Source organism: Balaenoptera borealis (assembly GCF_965194805.1).
Source record: "Balaenoptera borealis genome assembly, chromosome: 7".
Lineage (NCBI taxonomy): Eukaryota > Metazoa > Chordata > Mammalia > Artiodactyla > Balaenopteridae > Balaenoptera > Balaenoptera borealis.
Window position 1 is genome coordinate 53,777,945 of NC_138864.1, and position 24,025 is coordinate 53,801,969.

Sequence of the window (24,025 nt, forward strand, 5' to 3'; positions counted from 1 at the left end):
ATAAAAAAAAAACTTTAATGAATGAGGAGTTGCTTCTTATGGATGAGCAAAGAAAGTGGTTTCCTGACATGGAGTCTACTCTGGGTGAAGACGCTGTGAAGATTGTTGAAATGACAAAAAAAGGATTTAGAATATTACATAATCTTAGTTGACAAAGCAGCAGCAGGCTTTGAAGACTTACTCTAATACTGAAAGAAGTTCTGTGGTGGGTAAAACACTATCAAAGAGCATTGCATCAAACAGCATTGCATGCTACAGAGAAATCATTTGTCAAAGAGTCAAGTGATGCGGCAAACTTCATTGCTGTCTTATCTTAAGAAACTGCCACAGCCTCCCCACCCTTCAGCAGCCACGGACATCAAGGCAAGACCCTCCACCAGTTAAAAAAAAAAAAATCCTGACTTGCTGAAGGCTCAGATGGTTAGCATTTTTTCAGCAATAAAGTGCTTTTTAATTAAGGTGGGTACATTTGGTTTTTGGTTTTTTAGACATAATGCTATTGCACATTTAATAAACTATAAACATAACTTTTACATGCGCTGGGAAACCAAAAACTTCGAGTGACTTGCTTTATCGCGGTAGTCTGGAACCGAGTATCTCTGAGGCATGCCTGTATACGGCTATTCAAATCATCTGTTCCATACTGGGTGAGTATGCTGGTTTGTGGTTTTTGAGAAACTGACCCCTTTCATGTAAGTTATAGTGTTTACGTGTAGAGCTGTTCATAATAGTCTCTTATTATGCTTTTGATGTCTGCAGGGTCTGCAGTGACATTCACTTTTTCATTCCTGATATTGGCAACTTATCTTTTTTTGTTCAGTGTTGCTAGAAGTTTGTCAGTTTTTTTCCCCACCTTTCAAAAGAAAAGCTGTTACACTGATTTTCTCTGTTTTTCTTTCCATTTCATTTATTTCTGTTCTTATCTTGATCATTTCCTTCCTTCTGCTTTGATCTGTTTTGCTCAAGAACCTAGGTTCTTGAGGTGGGTGGGAGCTTAGAATATGGATTTAAGACTTTTCCTCTTTTCTAAAGTATGCACTCTTTTCTAAGGTATGTACTTTTCTAAAGTAAACTTCCCTCTCAGCATGCTTTAGCTGTGTCCCACAATTTTTATGTTGTATTTTCATTTAGATCAGTGCATTTTTTAAAATTTCCCTTGAGACTTCCTCTTTAACTTACAGATTATTTAGAAGTGTGTTATTTAATTTCTAATTATTTGGAGATTTTCCTATTATCACTCTGTTATTAATTTCTAGTTTGAGTTCACTGCAGTCACAAAATACACTCTTTATGATTTCAATTCTTCTAAATTTGTTGAGATTTGTTTTATGGCCCAGGATATCTATTTTGGTGAATATTCCATGGACTGTTAAAAAACATGTATATCCTCCTGTTGCTGATGGAGTTTCTGTGTATGTAAATAAGATTCCACTGATTAGATTGCGTTCTTCAGATCTTCTATATCTTTGTAGATTTTCTGTCTAGTTCTATCAGTTCCTGAGTGAGGAGTGTTTAAATTCTCAACTATAATTGCGGATTTATCTATTTTTACTTTCAGTTCTATCATTTTTGTAGATACATTTAGGATTGTTATTTCTTCTGGGTGGGCTGACCTTTTTATGATTATATAATTTACTTCTCTGACTCTGGTAGTTTTCTTTGCTCTGAAGTCTATTTTATCTGTTATTAATGCAGCCACTCCCGCTTTCCTTTGATTAATGTTTGCATGATATATCTTTACCCATCCTTTTACTTTTAGCCAGCCAATATCATTAAATTTGAAGTGAGTTTCTTGTAGACAGCACATACTTGGGTCATGTTTTTTAATTCTGTCTGCCAATGTCCTCTAGTGTATTTAGAACATTTATAATTAATGTAATTTTGATATATTAGGACTTAAGTCTGACATTTCATCTTTTGTTTTGTTGGTTCTGTTTTTCACTTCCTTGTTTTCTTTTTCCTGCCTTCCTATGGGTTACTTGAATATTTTTTAGAATTCTTTTATTTTTCTGTAGGGTTTTAAAATGTCTCTCTCTGTATAGTTTTAGTTGTTGTTCTAGATATTACATCATATACATAATGTGCCATAGTCATTTTACCAATTTGAGTGAGCTTTACCTCTCTTTACCATCTGTGATGGTTCATTTTGGGTCAGCTTGGCTAGGCTATGGTACCTAGACAAATCTACCAGTCTAGATGTTGCTGTGAAGGTAGTTTTTAGATGTGATTAGCATTTAAACCAGTAGACTTTCAGTAAAGCAGATTATTTACCATAATGTGGGTGGACTTCATCTAATAAGCTGAAGACCTTAAAAAAAAAAGACTCAGGTTCCTGGAACAGGAAGGAATTTTGTCCCCAGGCTGACTGCCTTCAGACTCAGGACCGCAACACCGGCTCTTGCCAGAATTTTCAGCCTGCCCTGCAGATCTTGCCCCCAGGCTGACTGCCTTCAGACTCAGGACCGCAACACCAGCTCTTGCCAGAATTTTCCTGTCCTGCAGATCTTGGACTTCCCAGGCCCACAACAGCATGAGCCAGTTTCTTAAAGTCCATCTCTCCCTCTCCCTGCTCAGTTTCTATCAAAAACCCTAATACACCATCCTTTTACCCTACTTCATTTATAAGATACTGCCTTAAATATTTCTTCTACATACACTTAGAATCACATTAGGCAATGTTATAATTTTTGCTTCAACCATCATAGTTTAGAAAACTCAAGAAGAAAAGGAACCTACTGACCTACCCTTATTTTTATTTACTGTGTTCTTTCCTTCCTGATTGTTCCAAGGTTCCTCCTTTTTATCATTTCTTTTCTGTTGAGAGAACTTCCTTTAGCCTTCTCTTAGAGTAGGTCTGCTGGTGACAATTTTTTTCCTTCATCTAAGAAATATCTTTGATTTCCCTTAATTCCTAAAGGATATTTTTACTGGGTATAGAATTCTGGAATGATAGTTCTTTCCTTTAAGCACTTAAAACAAAATATGCCACCTATTTCTGGCCTTGATGGTTTCTGATGAGAAATCCACTGTCATTTGAATTGTTTTGTCACTATAAGTAAAGTGTCATTTTTCTCTAGGTGCTTTTTTTAAAAAATAAGTTTATTTATTTATTTTTATTTTTGGCTGCATTCGGTCTTTGTTGCCGTGCACAGGCTTCTCATTGCGGTGGCTTCTCTTGCTGCGGAGCACGGGCCCTAGGCGCAAGGGCTTCAGTAGTTGTGGCTTGCGGGCTCTAGAGCACAGGCTCAGTAGTTGTGGTGCACGGGCTTAGTTGCTCCGCGGCATGTGGGATCTTCCCAGACCAGGGCTGGAACCCGTGTCCCCTGCACTGGCAGGCAGATTCCTAACCACTGGGCAACCAGGGAAATCCCTCTAGGTGCTTTAAAAACATTTTCTTTTCTAGATGCCCTTTTAAGTTTTCAGAAGCTTAATTACAATGTATATTGGCATGGGCTTTTCTGAAGTTATCCTACTTGGGGTTCACTCAGCTTCCTGAATCTGAGGTCTATGTCTCTTGCAAAATTTGGGAAGTTGGTAGTCATTATTTTTTTGAGTACTTTTCCAGCTCTGCCCTCATTCTCTTCTCCTTCCAAAACTCTGACAACACAAATGGTATAATCCCACAGGTCCCTAAAGCGCTGGGATTGTTTTTTTTTTAAGTCTATTTTTTAAGTCTATTTTCCCTCTGTTGTTCAGATTGTGTAATTACATTATTCTACAATCCAGTTCACTGATTCTTTCCTCTGTCCTCTCCTTCCTGCTTTTGAGTCAATCTGCTGACTCACACATTTTATTTCAATGGTATTTTTCAGTTCAAAATTTTCCATTTGGTTTTCCTTTATATGCTCTATTTATCTGCTGAGACTTTCTATTTCTTTGTTGATGCTTTCTGTTCTTTCACTTGCTTTGTGTTCATTAATTCCTCATTGAAGCACTTTTAATGCTGACTACTTAAAAACTTTTTTCAGATAACATCTGTCATTGGTTGTCTTTTTTCATTCAGTTTGAGATTTTCCTGGTTCTTGGTATGACAAGTGATTTATACTTAAAACCTGGACATTTACATATTTTGTTATGAAAGTCCAGATCTTATTTAAACTTCCTATTTTAGATAGTTTTCTCTGATATCACTGTGGCAGGGCAGAGGGCTGTCACCTTGTTACTGCCAGGTGGAGGCAAAAGTCCAGGTTCCCACTTAGCCTCCACTGTTACCTGAGCTCCTCATCACTGCTGGATGGAAGTGGGAGTTCCAGGTGCCCTCGTACTCTTCACTGACATTGTGACGGGGATTGCTCTTTACCACTGGGCCATGGTAAAAGTCCTGACTCTCCACTAGGATTCCTCTGACATCACCCCCAGAGGGAGGGAGATGAGCACCTCATTACTGCCATGCGAGGGTGGAAGTCCTGGCTCCCCATGTGGTCTCCACTGGTACCATGTGGTGTGGGGGGAGTTTGGATGCCTCATTATAGCCTCACAAGGGGGAAGTCTATGCTCCTCACTTAGCCTTTGATCATGTGGTTGGCGGTGCAGTCACCAACTTTTTTCTGAGGTGTCTGGCTGGAGGAGAATGGTTTCCTGTCCAGAAGTTTTCTGTCTTACTAGGCTGCCCCTTCTTTGGCTACAGAGAACAGCCTTCTGTTGGGGTATTTGTTTTATTTTGTTTTGTTTTTATCTGTGCCTGGTAGCATTTCTTAATTTTCAGAAAGCATTTAAATATTAATACTGAACTGCTCTCCAATTCTCTGAAAATATTTTTGGAGTCCACTTTTTTTTAAAGTGTTCAGCAACCACAGTAGATAGTAAAACTAAAACTCTTAAAAGAAAGCAGGGTCTGACTTCGGATGGGAAAGCCTGAGGTGTTAAAAGACTGGTGTTGCTGTACATTCAGGTGTAGGAAACCATGTGTCAACTGCAACGCGTTCTACAACAGTCACTGGGCATCAGAACAAGAACCCCCAATTCATTGTTCTAGACAAACCCCAGAATCCAAAAGAGATGTTACATGGGAAGAAACAAAAATCTTCTTTCCTTAGGGAAAACTAAGAATGCTGAGAATAAGACATAAGACAGTTAGAAATGTTATCTTAAAGAGAAAGCACAAGTTACTGCTCAAGATTTACAGACAGTAATCTTTAGAGTTGAATTGATTTGTTCATGGCCTTTGCAATAGTAACAATTCATTGTAGACTAGCATTTAAAAAAATATATTAGCTTATGTTTATTTTACCAACTAGGAAAATCACGTTAAATAGCTCAAGGGAAGACCATTCAATAAATATTTTTGATGGACTAGCCTTTTTGTATAGTAGCAATGAAAGAAATGGTTTTTATAGATGGCTGAAAGTGCAAGTTCTCCAGAACTCATGAAATTCCCATCTTATTGTCATTCCAAATTAATGGAGGAAAGGATAGAATTTAAGTAATGAAACTGAAATAACTGGCTACCTAGTTTGGAAAAAAGACCCTGCATCTCTTACTGCTTCCATCAGAAATCTCAACTATATTACAGACAAAAACGTTAAAAAAAAAAAAAAAAAGGTAATATATTAGAATGATTAGAATGTAAGTTTTGGAAGAAACATTTTAAGCATATAACTAAACCATAAAAAATGATGGACATGTTTTACCACAAGATTTTTAAAAACAATATACCAAGTTGTTAGACAACTGAAAAATCAGAGGAAAAACATTTGCTACGTACACTGACAGCATGAATATCTTTATAAAAAATCAATTAAGAAACTTCCCAGCAGAAAAACTGACAAAGGATACAAACAATTCATTCTCACGTACAAGAAATACAAATAGCCAACAAACAAGAGAGTCTTTCAACCTCTCCTGTAAACAAAGAAATGCAAAAGCAAACAATTAGAAGCCACTTAAAATTAAATAGAATTGGTGTAGTGGGGAGCAACTGGCACTTTCGGAATTCCCTGGTGGTGCAGTGGTTAAGAATCCGCCTGCCAATGCAGGGGACACTGGTTTGAGCCCTGGTCCAGGAAGATCCCACATGCTGCAGAGCAACTAAGCCCATGCGCCACAACTACCGAGCATGCGCTCTAGAGCCCACGAGCCACAACTACTGAAGCCCGCGCGCCTAGAGCCTGAGCTCCCCAACAAGAGAAGACACTGCAATGAGAAGCCTGCGCACCGCAACAAAGAGTAGCCCCCATTCGCCACAACTAGAGAAAGCCCAAGCACAGCAATGAAGACCCAATGCAGCCAAAAATAAATAAATAAATAAATCTATTAAACAAAAAAAAAGAAAGAAAGAAACCGGCACTTTCACTCTGGTGGGAGAATGGTAGTAGGCCGGTAGGGCCACCCTGGAGGGCAATCTGACAAGTGTCTATTAAATTTAACAAGTGTCTATTAAATTTAAGGTGCATACCTTCAGCCAAAAAATTCCACCTTGAGAAAATCTATCCTTCTGAAACATTCACACAAACATAAAATGCCCACACATTTATCACTCACACATATATTTCATATACACAGACACACATATATCACAGCACTAAATCCAGCACACAAGGTTAGCAATAAATTATCCATTACTACAGAATAAGCAGAAAAAAACGAATATTTATAAAATGAAACAATGTTGTCATTAAAAAGATGAAACAGACCTATCTGTAATAACATGGAAAGATATCTACAACAATTAAGTGAAAACAAATAAGCTGCAAACTAGTATATATAGTACAATCCCATTTTCAAAATAAAACAATGTGCTTGACGAACAATGTGTCTGCAAACTACGGCTGGCTGGCTGCCTGTCTTTGTAAAAAAGTTTTACTGGAACATAGCCATGTTCATTTATTGAAAAGGAGACCACATGACCCACAAAGCTGAAAATATTTACTATTTAGCCCTATAAGAAAAAGTGTGCTATCCCCGATATATGCCAAATTAACTGACATTCTCTCTCTGCTCTACTTTTACTTATCTATGTTGTACATTTCTATAATATTTGAATGCTTATAATTTTTTTATAATCAGAAATAAGCAAAAAACATTTCAGAGAATTGGTTAAATACCATGTGGCCATTAAATGATGCAGGCATATATTCATTGATATTGAAATATCTCCACCATATATTAAATTTTAAAATACAGTTTATAGGATACCATGTGTACATGAGTCTCATTTTGCTTTTAAAACTGAGTTGTTATGCACAGTTGGGCAGCATAGAACAGCTACCTTTTAAAATATCACAGTTATTTTGCTCAAGCGGAAAGAACTTTTTTCCAAGTATTTCTCCTGTTCCAAAAGAATTGCTTCTTCATTGTTTCTATCAGTGCCCTTGGACTAAGCAGAATGCAAAACAACACAACATCTACATGTCTATCTGCCACAAGTACCTCCATCTCCGTTTACACCAATTCCTTCATCTCTAGTCATCGATATTTGATCCTAAAGAGCCAATGCAGACTAACCCTCATCACTTCAAAGACACCATCATAAGTGGCAGAAGAAAAAACAGAAAGTGTCTTGGGCATTCCCAGATAAAGATGGTAAACTCAACCAAGGCACTTAACCTCTGCTGACTCTGGCTACCCTACCAAAATAGTAAAGGTGTTTTTTTCTCTTTTTTTTTAAAAGCATAAATCCGTGGGGCCAAAACAAAGATAGCAAGAGAGGAGACAACAGCAACAGAACTCCAGAAGCTGGAAAGCATATGGATGAGTGTTAACTGATTTAGCAGACCTGAAAAACTTGGATATTAAAAGAGAAACCAAAAAGAAATTGAAAATAATAAGAAAAATCAAAGAGCAATTCATTTTTCTCCACAGAAGCCCATCCCTAAAAGGTCCAGAAATAGCTGCATCAGGTACCAATGAAAACAGGGTGAAAAGGGGACCAAAAACAGAAGGACTGGGTGAAAATTTATCTATAAAGCAATTTGGTTTCTAAACTTTCTTTACCACTCCAAACTAGACAACAGTCCCTCCACCATTGCAGAAAATCTGAGATGTGTTTTTGGAAGCCAGTAAAACATTTAAGGGCCTGGGCACCAAACTGAAAACTGGGGAAGTAAGTGAAAGTTCACATAGTGAGTGCTGAGGCTACCCCTCCTCCCCCACCCTTTTCCTCCCATTCAGATCCCACAACACTTGGAGGCATATACATCCTGCAAGAGACTGGAAGTCCTTCTCTAGAGAACCTGACCAGCTCAAGAGAAAAGACCTAAATATACTAATATATACCAAAAAAATAGACACTGATACTATGTAATAAAGAATTTGGCTGGCCTTTGTCCCAGGTGCCTGGGAGGTAGCCTCTAAATGCCTGGAAGTTCCAGACTGATTGTCTTTGTTATTCATGGTGGGCCCCTAGATAGTTTGTGCTGAGATAACTCAGAATGGGGGTTCGCCATGTCAGAAAGACCAACCCTGCGATTAGAGGGTTAGGGCTTTTCAGTTGGGGGAGGCAGGGGAGACAGGGAAATTGAGTTCAACCAAGTGGCTAATGATTCAATCATACCTACACAATGAAACATCAATAAAAATACTGATTATGTAGAAAAAAGTCATTATTTTAGAGATACATATGGAAATATCTAGCAGTGAAATGTCACAATTTTTAATTTAAATATTCTCCAAAAATTGGAGAAAACAAATATTGCAAGATGTTAAAATTGTTAAAATCTAAGTGATGGATATATGGGTATTTATCATGTTTCTATTTTCAGTACATTTGAAATTTTTCATAATAAAAAGTCAAGATAAAATTACTTTGGGAACACCTGTGCGTGAAGTCGTGAGTTGGATTTCCATGACTATCTTTAAATGGGGACAGGATGAAGAGGAGAAAACTAGGAATATTCTACCGTTATCTTACCATATCCTGCCATAGAAGCGCCATTCTCGACATCCACTGTGTTCTTATTTTCCTCTGCTAGAGCTTTAACGTATCTTTTGCTTAAATCTAGTATTTGTTCACGTAACTTGACACTGCTTTGATGTCTTGGTTGTTGAAAAGTATAGTGCAGTAACATCAATCCCCAAATGAGTCCAAAGACAAGCAACAGTAAACTCAATTTCTGGGACATATTTTTTCTTGAGATTGTAAAAATCATTTCTGATGAAGCAAACAGACTCAACTGAAAAATGGTAACTAGAGGCAAGCCACCAAACAATCAAGACTTTTGAAAGAAGAAAGAAAAAAATCTCCTCCTCTAATGTATATTCTTCATCTTCAGCAAGGTTGCCTCCAACTCTCAATTAACTCTGTAAAATTGAGAAGAAAAAAGGTGATTAGTCTTAACCTACATCAGTAACAGAATAGACAATGATAGATAAGAAGAGATTCTATAAACAGTTTTTATTTGGAACTGTATCATCTTCTTTGATAACTTTCTCTACCACTAAATAAGATTCCGGGTCTTTTATCAGCTCCATTTACACAGCTCTTCAACAATTTAAAAATAGAAATAAATGTCAGTTCATTAAAACTACCTGAAAGAAATGCCACCATGGTCACAAAATTCTTTGAATGACTTCTCATCATTTGTAACTAAAACTATGGATATATAAGATTTATAGGAGATCTCAGTCTATTCAAATACAGGTCACCAACCTAAATGTGTAAAAGCAATTCCTCCTCCTCCTCCTTTAAAAAAAAAAAGAGGTTGATGCCAAAATGAAAGTAAGAAATAAGGAAAGGTGAAACAGATGGAAGATGAAAAAGGCTGTCTGACTAAAAAAATAAAAAAATTAAAAAATAAACCCACATATAAGAATGCCAGTATTTGAAAATGTCACTAGAAAATACTACTAATGGCAATGAGATAATCTTAAAAAGCACCCAATCTAAGATGAAAAATAAGTTGTAATTTCTAAGTTCACACTTTTAAGTTTATACCAGACATGACATGTGCTAAAACAGGTAGAAAATTTTTTTTACCTTTCCAAATTTACAATTCTAAATTTTAAATAATGCAGGTATTTTTATAATTTATAAAATTTTATAATTTTTATAATTTAAGGAAAAATTGAAAGGTTATACTTCAATTTTTTAAAAAAGAGAAAGGTTAATGACAATCATGGAATCTTCAAACACCTGGACAGTAAGAATGTGCATGGGGGCTTCCCTGGTGGTGCAGTGGTTGGGAGTCAGCCTGCCAATGCAGGGCACACGGGTTCGAGCCCTGGTCTGGGAAGATCCCACATGCCGCGGAGCAACTGGGCCCGTGAGCCACAACTACTGAGCCTGCGCGTCTGGAGCCTGTGCTCCACAACAAGAGAGGCCACGATAGTGAGGGGCCCGCGCACCGCGATGAAGAGTGGCCCCCGCTCTCCGCAACTAGAGAAAGCCCTCGCACAGAAACGAAGACCCAACACAGCCAAAAATAGAAATAAACAAATAAAATTTAAAAAAAGAATGTGCATGAATCACCAAAGTGTCCAGTGAGGAAAACTCTTCAATTACGTCTAATGGAGTCAAATTCTTTAGGAAGAAATATACCTGGAGTCAAAAAGTGCATTTAACAGCTTAATGAAAATAATCTTAAGAACTTTTTAACTTCCTAGAGTAGTATGGTCAAATAAAACATACTAATTCTAACCCACTTAATAGGGTATAATCAGTGAAAATCTAGTTAAAAAAATCTAGTTTGAGGATAATAAGACTAGAAATGAATACAGTATCAATACAGGCAAAGCACTCAATCATTTTCAACACATATTTATGAGCCAGCATATATGCTAGGCAGTAGGAAAACCATGTTTTACCCTAGAAATTTGCTTTCCGGCATAGGTGCTTTCAAACCTTTTTAAAAATAAAATAAGAAAGTATTTACTCAATAATCTTATGCAAAATATCAAAACACAAAATACATACAATCAAAGTTTCTCTAGCAGATGCATGTGTGTTGAGGTATGTGTAAGTGCGGGACCTCCTGCCCTGCCAATTCTTGTTCAGAAAATGACCACTCTTACTCTCCCCCACCCTGCTACCTAGTCCCTGACACGCGTCTAATAAATCCTGGAGCTCCAAGGTCTGAAGAACACCAATCTACTCTTGTTGAAGTGTACTCATCCTGCCAAACCTCACTACAAGCATGACTACACCACTAACTAGGTATATTAATTACTATGGTAAACTAATAACAGTATTAAAAATTAGGAATTAACTCATTTTCTAATTTTCTTCCACTTCTGCTTTTTTCTTTAGTTACCATGCACACAATAAATCCCCTCAGATCTCACTGAAACAAAACCATTAATATCAATACTGGATTTTACTAAACTTTGCTTAGCAAAGTAAGGTAAACGTTAGCTAATAATTTTTTCTACAAAGATTTTTACATTTGAGTTCAGAAAGTAGAAATTCTGGATTCTCAAGCAAAATTTTAAAACATTCTTTGATACATGTATGTTAAATGTATTCTTTTATAAATCTTTACAGGCTCCTATGTCTTTTCAAGTTTGACGTATATTCCTTAATGAGGAACCAGGATACTGCTTTAATCGCTGCAGTACAGTTTCTTGATTGTTTCTCCTTTGTCTCTGCATACCCATACTTCCCTGATTAGCAACTGTTTGAATCTGCCCTTCGAAATTCGAGGAAGTCTAAGAGGCTGAAGTCTTTACCCCACAAGTAAGAAAAGGCGGACATGGAAAGGCTTTTGTACCCAGGTGGGCCCCACAGGGTCCTGCTCAGTTTCAAAATCAGGGACTCAAAGAGGAACTTGTACACCCGTGTTCACTGCAGCACTGCAAGGTGGAAACAACAGATGAACAGATAAACAAAATGTGGTGTATATATATATATATATATATATATATATATATATATATATATACAATGAAATACTATTCAGCTTTAAAAGATAATAAAATTCTGATACAAGCTACAACATGGATGAAACTTAAAGACATTATATTGATACTAAGTTAAAGAAGCTAGACACAAAAAGACAAATATTATATGATGCCACTTACATAGGTACCCAGAAGAGGTAGATACAGAGATAGAAAGTAGAAAGGTAGATACCAGTGGCTAGGGGGATGAGAGAATGGAGAGTTATGGTTTAAAGTTTAGAGTACAGGGACTTCCCTGGCAGTCCAGTGGTTATGACTCCACACTTCCACTGCAAGGGGCCAGGCTGGATCCCTGGTCAGGGAACTAAGATCCCACATGACGCGTGGCACAGCACAGAAAAAAAAAACAAGAAAACAAAAATAAAGTTTAGAGTACAGAGTTTTACTTTGGGATGAAGAAAAAGTTCTGGAGATGTACAGCAGTGATGGTGAGGTAGGAGGTAGATGGGCTCCTGGGCTGGGCAGCTGGAGTTTGTCAAGCGGAGTAAATCGTAGTTTGTTTTCCCTGACACTTCAAGGTAAGAGTTAATGGCAGAAGCTGAGCTCTGCTGGAGTAAAGAGATAAGATGACCACATCTATCACTACTGAGGTCAAGGAGACCTCCCCTGTTGCACGTGCACAGGAAGGCTCCTCAGGGGTCAAAAGGGAGGGGACACTACCCCCATAATATGTGCTGTCAAATTTTCCCAGAGGCCTCCACACTGGAATCCATCTTGGCTAAAAGATGCACACACATATTGGATAGGGCCCTGGGACAGGTCAGATGTGGGAAAATAGCCAAGATAATTGGCCAGAGGAAAACAAAAACCCTGAAGAACTGCCCCATGTAAGGAATTTAAATCACCTTTCTGGTGCACTCCTCATCAGGAAGGATAGCCACACTCTTCTCTGGGTGTGTATTTCTACTTTGCTTCTGCTCTAAATAAGCTGCTTCTTTGTTCTCTTTGCACATACAGTGCCTCCAATAAACTCTGTGCCTGCTTTACAATGTCTCTTTGTGGAATTCTTTCTTCAAAGAGGACAAGGACCAAGGTCCTCTCACCTGCCGACATCAATGGTTGCACAAGAACGTGAAAGTACTTAATGCTACTGAACTGTACACTTAAAAATGGTTAAAATGGTACATTTTATATTATATATTTTACCACACACAACCCTTCAACGCACTATGGAGAACAGTATGGAGGTTCCTTAAAAAACTAAACATAGAACTACTATATGATCCAGCAATCCCACTCTTGGGCATATATCCAGAGAAAACCATAATTCAAAAAGATACATGCGGACTTCCCTGGTGGCACAGTGGTTAAGAATCCACCTGCCAATGCAGGGGACATGGGTTCGAGCCCTGGCCTGGGAAGATCCCACATGCTGCGGAGCAACTAAGCCCATGCATCACAAATACTGAGCCTGTGCTCTAGAGCCCGCGAGCCACAACTACTGAAGCCTGCGTGCCTAGAGCCCCTGCTCCGCAACAAGAGAAGCCACCGCAATGAGAAGCCCGTGCACCACAACAAAGAGTAGCCCCCAGTCGCCACAACTAGAGAAAGCCTGCGCACAGCAACAAAGACCCAACACAGCCAAAAATAAATAAATAAATAAATAAATAAACTTATTCAAAAAAAAAAAAAGATAACACGCACCCCAATGTTCACTGCAGCACTATTTACAATAGCCAGGACATGGAAGCAACCTAAATGTCCATCAAGATGTGGTACATATATACAGTGGAATATTACTCAGCCACAAAAAAGAATGAAATAATGCCATCTGCAGCAACATGGATGGACTTAGAGATTGTCATACTGAGTGAAGTAAGTCAGACAGAGAAAGACAAATATCGTGTGGTATTGCTTATACGTGGAATATAAAAAAATGGTACAAGTGAATTTATTTACAAAACAGAAATAGAGTCACAGATGTAGGAAACAAACTTATGGTTACCAAGGGGGAAAGGAGGGGAGGGATAAATTGGGAGACTGGGATTGACATATACACACTACTATGTATAAAATAGGTAACTAATAAGAACTTACTATATAGCACAGGGAACTCTACTCAATACTCTGTAATGATTTACATGGGAAAAGAATCTAAAAAAGAGTGGATATATGTATAACATTCGCTTTGCTGTACAGCAGAAACTAACACAACATTGTAAATCAACTACATTCCAATAAAAATTAATTAAAATAAAAAACTCTTCAACAGTTTCCCACTGTACTTAGAATAAAATTAAAACTATTTACTGAAACCAAGCAGGACCCTGTGGGGTCCTCCCAGGTACAAATGTCTTTCCATGTCCCCCCCCCCCCCATTTCTTATTTGTAGGGAAAAGGCTGCAGCCTCCTAGGCCTCCCCTGCGTTCCAAATGGCAGATTCAAACAGATACTCACAAAAGGCAGGGAATGCAGAAACAAAGGAGGAGCAGTCAAGATACAATAGTGACGGGCTGCCCTGGTGGTGCAGTGCTTAAGAATCCCGCTGCCAATGCAGGGGACACAGGTTCGAGCCCTGGTCTGGGAAAATCCCACATGCCACAAAGCAGCTAAGCCTGTGCACCACAACTACTGAGCCTTTGCTCTAGAGCCCACGAGTCACAGCTACAGAGCCTGCATGCCACAACTACTGAAACCCATGCGTATAGAGCCACTGCTCCGCAACAAGAAGCCACTGCAATGAGAAGCCCACGCACTGTGACAAAGAGTAGCCCCCACTTGCCGCAACTAGAGAAAGCCACACACAGCAACGAAGAACCAAAGCAGCCAAAAATAAATAAATTAAAAAAAAAAAAAAAGATACAATAGTGATAAGCACAAGATTCCGGAGTTCAGGGTTTTTGAGCAGGAGCTGCCCATTCTCCTTGCACAGTCCTTGCAATAAACCTTTCCTAGCTCTGAACTCACATTGGTTAGTTTGGCCTCACTGTTCATCAGGCATACAAACTTGTGTTCAGCAACACGACCACAATCCCGAAGGTTCTGCATAGCTGACTTCTACCCTTATCTCTGTCTGTCCTAATCTCACATCACTTCCCCCTTGCTCACTGTGCTACAGCCCAGCTAGGTGAAACACACCAAATTCTTTCTGAACTCAGGGTCTATACAACTGCTATTCCCCTGCTTGAAATGCTCTCCCCATGGCTTATTCCTTTTCATCCTTTAGTATTTAGCTCAAATGTCACCTCTTCAAAAAGTAGCACTCCCACCCCTACCCCACCTCCAGCCTCAAAGAACTCTCTATCAATCTCCATATGAAATTATGTATAGTACAATCCTCCCTCAGTATCTGCAGGGGACTGGTTCCAAGACCCCCAGTAGATACCAAAATCCACAGATGCTCAAGTCCCTCATATAAAGTGGCATAGTATTTGCATATAACGTATGCACATCCTCCTATATACTTTAAATCATTTCTAGATTACTATAATACCTAATACAATGTAAATGTTATATAAATAGTAGCAAATTCAAGTTTTGCTTTTTGGAACTTTCTGGCATTTTTATTCAATATTTTCAATCCACGGTTGAATCCGCAGATGCAGAACCCGCAGATGCAAAGGGGTGACTATATTCTATCTTTAAAACCTTAACTAAGTTATTTTATCCCCCTATACCCTAATGTCCTCACTTATATCATGGAGACAACAGTACCTATGTAATACTGGTGAGAATAAATGACACCTCATACTACTAATGTCAATAAACGTTAACATTTATTATTAGTATCAGGTACTTACAAAGCAATGCCAGTAATTCTTAACAATCTTAGTAACCTGAGTTAATACAGGGGATGTTTTACCAGACCCAAATAAAACTCCTGATTAGCTCTCATGTCCCTCCCAGAAACCAGTCCCCAAAGACAAAATTTACTTCCCACTAATCACAGAAATATCTTCCCCAATCACGCCAATCTCTGTCTCATTCAGTAACAATAATAATGATACTCGAAAACTGGGTTCGCCTTTTGATGGGTGTTGAGCCAAAAGACACAACCAAGCCGAAGATCAGAAGGAAGGATTTATTATCACTTGCAGCAAGTAAGGAGGGATCTTACCCAAAGCAGTGTCTCTCGGAACAGCAAAATTGGGGAAGTTTTTTTTTTTTTTTTTTTTTATCCTCTCCCTCCCGGGGAAGTTTTAAGCTAAGAGTATGTGCATATTCAGGAAAGGGCTTGGGCAGCCCACGCTTTATTTGATTTAAGTCAGAAGGATCAGAAAAGGTCAAAGTCATCCCTTAGGTTCCAGCTGATCTGGTAGTTGAGCACTTCAGGCTAATCTTCACCACTGAAACAGAACTTGGAGCCTTTACAACTGATATCATTATCTTTGCTTGAATGTTTCTGCATTCTTCTGTGCCCTTAAGATCATTCATTACTGAGACCTGTTCAAGGGCAAGCATTATGGCTAGGCTTAGATCACAAAATGGCTTAGGCCAAAAATGGCTTCTCTCATGTCAAGAAAGCCATGCCTGGTTCTCTTCCTCCAGGGACCCCCTACCCTATCTACTTACAATAATACCTTACATTTATATAATATTTTTATTTACCAGATATGTTTCCTTACATCCTCTCATTCAGTCAGTAGCAGTCAGGCTGCAGTCTTGAAAAAAATTTCTTCGCAGAATTTTTGGACAACATGAAATACCGCATTGGTAGTAGTCACTGAAGAATTACCCAGTCCTCAAAGATGACATAATAGCATGCTGTTGATGAGAACAGTTCCTCTTCCATATAGCCTAAAATGAGACTAGAGTATCTGCTTAAATGCTACCTGCGCCAGAAGGATTTCAAAACCTCATAACCTTACTCTAGCCCACTTTGGCCTTCTCTCACATCTCACAGCACATTACTTTATACCAACTGATTTTACACATCATATCACTCAATCACGCGTGTGAGCCTTGTCTCTTTAAGTCCCAGGTCCTTTAAGGGCAAGAGTAACATGCCCTACACTGCAGCCACAACTCCCACACAGCCTGGAGAACAATCAGCAGAGATGCCTTATATTTAAGCACACCCCTGAGCCTAACCCCAGCATCTCCCAGGCACCAATATGACCTCCCTGCAATGTTTCTGGGGGGTAGAGGGGCAGAGGAGATGGGAATTTCAAGATAAAATTACAGTCGGTGGGTTGCATATCCACAGATTGAACCAACTGCAGATAGATAGAAAATATTTAAGAAAAAGAAATTCCAGAAAGTTCAAAAAGCAAAACTTGAATTTGCCATGCACCGGCAACGATTTACATAGCATTTACATTGTATTAGGTATTATAAGTAATCTAGAGATGGTTTAAAGTACACAGGAGGACGTGTGTAGGTTATATATGCAAATAATATGCCATTTTATATAAGGCACTTGAGCATCCCATAGATTTTGGTATCCATGGTTGTGCGGGGGTAAAGGTGGAGGTGGACCTGGAACCAATGCCCTGAGGACACCGAGGGACAACTGTATCTTCAATTATCCATTTCTAGGCTGGAAGGACCTGAGAAGAAATCTAATTCAATCTTCTCACATTTCAGATGAAAGAAGTAAAGCCCAAAGATGTTAACTGTCCTGCCTAAAATGAGGCAATGAGTTAGTGGCAGAAAGTGCACTGGTCCTGAACACAGGTCCTGACTCAGTATTTAGGTTTTTCTCTATACTATACTACCTCCTGTACCTCCATTAGAAGGATTGCATTTGTAAGTACTGAATGAACTGTAATATTAAATGAACCATGTTCTTTTTTGCTTTAAAGGAACGTAACAAGAAAACAGTAATGGCAGTTTAGGGCAATGATCCTAAAATTCTGAAGATGTGTAATTTGGACTGTTCTTTAAATTATCAAGTTCACATATTAAAGTTCAAATATGTTGATTCACATAAATCAAAGTATTACAAAGTTGCTACAAGAAGAATTTAAGAAATCTTCGATCTCTGTTTTATTTTTTTTAACATAGGCAAAAAACTACAATAGAAAAAATATGAAGTAAAACAAAGATAAATACAAGGTCTTCTGTATGTAGATATCTTCACCATGATCAATAAATACAATGATAAGAAAGAACACATTTCCAGAAAAAAAAAGGAACGGAGTAGGGGGGATGCAGAAAGAGACATATTCAAACACAACCTTTACTACGTGCAGTTTCATTTAAAGCATGAAAGAACTTGATTTATTCATTCATTTGCTCACTTATTCATTCACAATATTTATTAAAGCACCTACTATGTGCCAGAAACAGGAGATGTAAAAGATGAAACGAGACAGGATTCCTGCTCTTCTGGAGATCATGCTTTAGTAGGAGTGGGATGGTAACAAGCAAACACAGAAACAAGCCAATTGCAGCTTGTGATAAATTGCTATGGAAAAAATAAACAGGGTGATGTGAGAATGTGTGAGGAGTCTACATGAGGTATGAGGGCAAGGAAGGTCCTCTAAGGAGGTCTGATCTGAGAAAGAAGAGGAAGTACAAAGTCTGGTTCCAATTTCCTTCTAACTAAAACCTTTAGAACTCCAACCAGAATCTTGGGAGGAGGAGTAAATTCCTCATTCCTAGTCTCCTCAGTACAAACACAGGAGAATGAGAGGGATCCCAATCCCCACATGGAATGGCCTGGTTTGGAGAAATCGTCCAAAGTGAACAAAAGGAAACTCACAAGCAAAGAAACCTCTATATTCGCCTTTCTTACGAAAACGGCAGTTCCACTGTGTGGTAACATATGAACAGTAATGACCTGACACGGTGGACTTTACACAGAAAAACATACTCTTTTTGGTGTTTTCTACTATGAAGAGGGCGGTGGTAAGATGAGGCAGGAATAAATTCTATATAGCAATCCACTGGCATGTTACTTTACAACTGTTATTAAGCATTTTAAATACAATTTTTCAAACTCTAAAATATTCCTGGTTAAAAAACACAAAAGTAGAAAAACAAAGAACATGGGGAAATTTTTTTCTTGATTTGTATATTTACTGTGTTACAGGTCTTAATGTATTCACTCCAATTTACAAGATTTACACATAAGCAAAGATCTGTTCAAAGCTCTATTATGCCACCTGCCAAACAGCAAACATGCAAGCAACTAGATGTCTGAGCAATTTTTCAGTGGTTTCTCCCTAGCCAAAGACCTAAAGACAATTATGTTAGTACATTATTACTAGGGAAGAGTAAAGATGGAGAATCAGTGAATATTTAAACCAGAACACCCTCATTTTAAAGATAAGGAAAGTGAAGCACAAGGATAATGACTACCCAATGTCAAAAGAATGGGGGAAATTAGGCATCCAAACTCTCAGCTCAGGACTCCAGCGCTATTTCAAAAGCAAGGAACAAGAATCTACTTTTCAACTGGCACTTTTTAAACAAGATGAAACAGAAACCTTCAGAGTAGGTTGTACACAATACAGATTTTGTTTTGTGAAATTTTTTTCATTTTTTTTATATATACATTTTTCATACACAGATATGCACACACAGAGTTACATATCTATGGAGTCTTGAGGTAAAAAGATCTCTTGCTACGGGTTGCAGTCAAAAATATTAAAAACACTACATTTCACACTGCCTATCTTGAAATACTTCCTTGTATTTATATTTTTATGCAAACGTTGCAAAGAGCAAGGCTGAAAACATTAATGGATGGCCAGTCCTACCTTGGAAATCTCTCCTTCAAATCCCATTTTTGCATTCATTCAGTGCTCTACTTTTTGTGCCGTTGACTACAGCTAAAGTAACTATCGACAGCGATAGCAGCAACTAGCAAGCACAGAAGCTCTCATTCAGCCAAAGGTGCTGGAAGAATCACTGCCTATTGGTCTGGAAAAGCAGATATTTATTACAAAAAGACACCACCGTATGTTCACTAGAGCGCAGAGGTTCAGAGAGTTCTCTCCAAGAAAAGAAATAAGTACGCCACAGACTTGCCTTTGAATGTAATTTCAGGGGAAAGGCTCATTCCTAAAATATTTTCTATTTTCTCTACATAATATTGCCTGAGGCTAACATCTAGGGGAAAAAATTTAACATAGGACACAGCATCCACTCCTAATTAGGTCTAAGATTTAAAATGTGAACTGCCTTGGGAGAAGCTACACTAAAATTCCAGCTAAGATACAGAAATATCACATCTCAAGATACAAGATCATTTTTCGACGGCATACTGGGGAGAGGCAAGAGAAGACAACAACGTTGAAGAGTATAAAGACAGATAAAAGAAAATGGGTAAAATAAGTCAAGGTTAAGAAGAGAATGTCAGAGCAAAAGGGAAACTACCCAATCACTATGTCACAGTAGAAGTTTAATCCAAAATATATCACGCACTACTAGATATTTCCGTCTCGGAACCTGACCTCCCCACTGCCTCAGCCAATCATATTTTGTGCCACATGACCCCATGTCCCCTTCCACAGCTAACTAGACTAGCACTGGGCACCTTTGCCTGAGGCCTCCAACAAAAATTGGCCCCTAAAAAACCCAATATGTTGGGAGTAGGAGCAAAAAGTAAAAGAAATCACACAAAAAAACAATGAAGTTGAATTAGGGATTGACAAACTCAAGTTATATAAAAGCAAGCATAATAAAGAGGCTATGAGTCTGCCTGCCGGTGCAGGGGACACGGGTTCGAGCCCTGGTCTGGGAAGATCCCACATGCCGCGGAGCAGCTGGGCCCGTGAGCCACAACTACTGAGCCTGCGCGTCTGGAGCCTGTGCATCTGGAGCCTGTGCTCCACAACAAGAGAGGCCGCGACAGTGAGAGGCCCGCGCACCGCGATGAAGAGTGGCCCCCACTTGCCACAACTAGAGAAAGCCCTCTCACAGAAACGAGGACCCAACACAGCCATAAATAAAATAAATAAATAAATAAATAATTTAATAAAGAGGCTATGAGTAAAAAAAAAAAGAGATATGTAGTAGGGAGGAAGAGAACTAAGCATGTCAAAAATGCAGAGAAAACATGTGCAGCTCATGAAAGAGGGATGAAGTGGTCAGGAGAGATTTTTGTTTATGGCAGCTTTCTAGTTCTGTCGTGTATATCCCCTTCCTCAAGGTGACGGGAAAAAAAAAAACCTAAGACACAAATAAATAACTAAAAGGGTTTACATCATTTTTTTTCCACATTAAAAAAGCTTATCATTGCAAAGTCTGAGTTAGAAGAGTCCTTGGAATCAGATCAATTCACTATTTGAGAGAGAAGGAAATTGAGGACCGCAAAGGAAACTAGGGTTGTATAAATAGTGACAGAGCTAGGACAAGAACCAAGGTCTCCTATTTCCATAGTCATTACTCTCTGTCCTACACAGCACTAAATATCACCAACAGAGAAAAATTTTTACTCAAAACGAGTATTTCTGCCACACATTTTTAAATGAATCAGAAATCTTTATGTGCTTTATGCCATCTCCCACAGTTTAAATTTTTCACTTATTTACTCTCTGGTTCTCTGGTATTCTTATGAAATACATTCATTAGATTTCTCCTTTTCTTTGTAAAGGTTTTTTTTTTGTAATGCATGTGTCACTCAAGACATTACACAAAATTCATCATGCTCCACTGGCTTTTCCCCACCGTACCTTCAAAAACAGCATTACTCAGAACATGTTATTTCACAGACTGCACAACAGTGCTTGAACCCAAAAGTAGTACAGAACAGGGCTTCCCTGGTGGCGCAGTGGTTAAGAATCTGCCTGCCAGTGCAGGGGACACGGGTTCGAGCCCTGGTCTGGGAAGATCCCACATGCCGCGGAGCAGCTGGGCCCGTGAGCCACAACTACTGAGCCTGCGCGTCTGGAGCCTGTGCTCCGCAACGGGAGAGGCCGCGACAGTGAGAGGCCCAGCACCGCGATGAAGAGTGGCCCCCGCTCACAGCAACTGGAGAAAGCCCTCGCACAGAAACGAAGACCCAACACAGCCAAAAATAAATATAAATAAATTAATTTTTTTAAAAAAAGTAGTACAGAACAGACATTTTAACTGAAAACAATTTCAACTAAGGACCATAACGATTTCCCTGAAGAAAAACTCAACACCTATGTCACTAAAGTTCAGAGAAAACAGTGCAAGAACAATCGAAACTGAAGAAGAACTAATGTGAAATGTTTCAAGTCATTCCTTATAAAATGTATTGCATGCAATCATTCAACTTATCCTGAGACCAAAAACTACAACTTGGAAACACAAATCCCAAAGAGGGGAAATTACTAAACAGTGGGAAAGTGTAGAGAGAGGAAGAAAAGAAGTTGACATAGGGTAAAGGTGGTGAAGCCCCAAGTCAGGACTACAGCACACCTAAACGCTTATTCTGCCAGAACAAACACTTAAGCTCCTCTAAGGATCCTCTACAGGACACAGCTGGGGGTGGGGTGAATAAGTCCTTGAATCTAAAGCTGATCCACAGAAAAGCAAAGTCATCAATTTCCTAAGAACATTCTCAGCCATCTTAAAACAGCGGAAATTGAGAAGACAGCATATTTTAAAGAATTCTTTGCTTAGGTTTAAGGTGAACAAGGTATATATAAAGTGAAGAACACACAACCTAGAGTGCTAATGATTAAACAAGGAAAAACACAAAGCTCACCAATCTAGGGGCCACTTCAGTATAGCTAATGTATCATACTCAAAAGAATTTTTTCGTCAAGCGAAGAATTCATGGCGTTGTAAGCATATTACTTCTTATTCTAGCATCTTAAAGGTGTGTACTGTTACCGCCATTTGGTGAGAAAATTCAGGCTTAGAGCCTTTAATTAACCAAGGTCACTAAAGCCAGGCAGTGCGTCGATCGGGATTGGAACCCCGGCTGTCTTAACAAGGCTTAGCGAGAGTATAAGCCGCAGTCGACACAGCTGTTTAAGTTCATCCTTACCAGTCACCCAAGAGCTGAGTTTTGAAGAGGAAATTTTAAAAGGGCATTTGACTTTCTCTCTCTCAAAGTAGAAGAGAACTGAGCTGTCAGAAACAGAAAGAGAAGTGAGTGCGGCTGCCGCGCGGGCGCTCCATACCCCCAGCTCAGGTCAGTCGCTCCCCAGCGCCAGCGGCCACGGGACCGAGCCCGCCCTGCTCGGATCACGCAGCCCGAGCCACGCTCGGTTCTCCGCCCGGGGCCAAGGGGGCGCGGCTGTCAGACAGACCCTGAGGGGCAGGGACAAAGAGCCTCCCCGGCCGTGGCCCGGGGCTGCGGGCCAGTGGCCGAGCCGGGGCTCCGTGGACGCCCGGCGGCAGCGGCCCCGATGGGGCGGGGTGCGGACCAGTGCATAGCGCGGCGGAGGAGGGGCGGCCGCCTGCCTGAGGGGCTCAGCCAGAGACGCGGACAGGGCGAGCGGAGACGCCTTCCCTCTCGCCCTCTCCCCATTACCTTGTTTGTGGGCTTCTCGTCACAGTCGCCGACGCCAACGGGCTTCCAAGCCGGGGCGGCGCAGCGAAAGCCGATTAGCGGGCGTCAGCAGCCTCCTGCGCCTGCGAAACAGCCTCCAGGTCGGGATGGAGAAAGGCCGGGGCTGGGAATCAGGGATAAGGTTGGCTTCCAGCTGCTGGAGATTTTACTCCTCTCGTCCCTAGCACTCCGCTTCCGCTCCGCCTCCTGGCCCGGCCCTTCCCCCACTTCGGAGACCAGCCGCCCGCAACGCGCGGCATTGTGGGGCTTGTAGTCCCGGAATGCGGAGGAGGCGGCACGTGTTTCTAAGCCGTCGGCACCTACTCCGGGTCAGGACGACGCCGTTGCACAGCAACCAGAGGCGCCAGCAGGCTTCTTTTTCGGATGAGCTTAGCTTGAGGGAGGAGTTCTCTCTGCCTTCATTCGCTGCGGGCGCGGAAAGGAGAGCGTAGGCGTCTCACTCATACCCTCCAGCTGGGAACTAACAGTTACACGCTGTTGGCTTGAGGCAGAAGGGCTTAGTAGTGATTAAAAGTGTACTACTGACAAGAATGCCCGTTTTTGCCCCGAATGTCCGTAGCCAACGGAGTAAGGCAAAAATAACCGACTAAAGATTGAACAGGAAGAAACAAAATCGTTATTTTTCATAGATAATATCAATACTATGTATGTGGCAAATCCAAAAGAATTTGCAGATAAATTGTTACAATTAATAAGAGTTTAACAAGGTTAATAGACACAAAAATAGTATTCTTAAAAAATACTTATTTCTATATTCCAGGAAAAAAAAGAGAATTGGATTTTCTTTAAGTTAGAGAATTTGAAGCTTACAAT

General features: G+C 39.8%; 1 protein-coding gene across 2 annotated transcripts in view; it reads right to left on the minus strand.

Annotated features, from left to right (window-relative positions):
• The window catches only part of CCDC126 (coiled-coil domain containing 126), a 52,393-nt gene extending 28,946 nt beyond the window's left edge, over window positions 1-23,447 (minus strand). The window contains exons 1-3 of one of the 2 annotated variants that reach the window (XM_082398652.1): window positions 23,174-23,447; window positions 16,381-16,513; window positions 8,849-9,237 (exon numbers count right to left, since the gene is read on the minus strand). In XM_082398652.1, the coding sequence (XP_082254778.1) occupies window positions 8,849-9,086 (238 nt within the window). In that variant the 5' untranslated portion in view covers window positions 9,087-9,237; window positions 16,381-16,513; window positions 23,174-23,447. The remainder of the gene's footprint in view (window positions 1-8,848; window positions 9,238-16,380; window positions 16,514-23,173) is intronic. The other variant, XM_082398651.1, reaches the window with a different exon arrangement.
• Window positions 23,448-24,025: the final 578 nt, after the last annotated feature.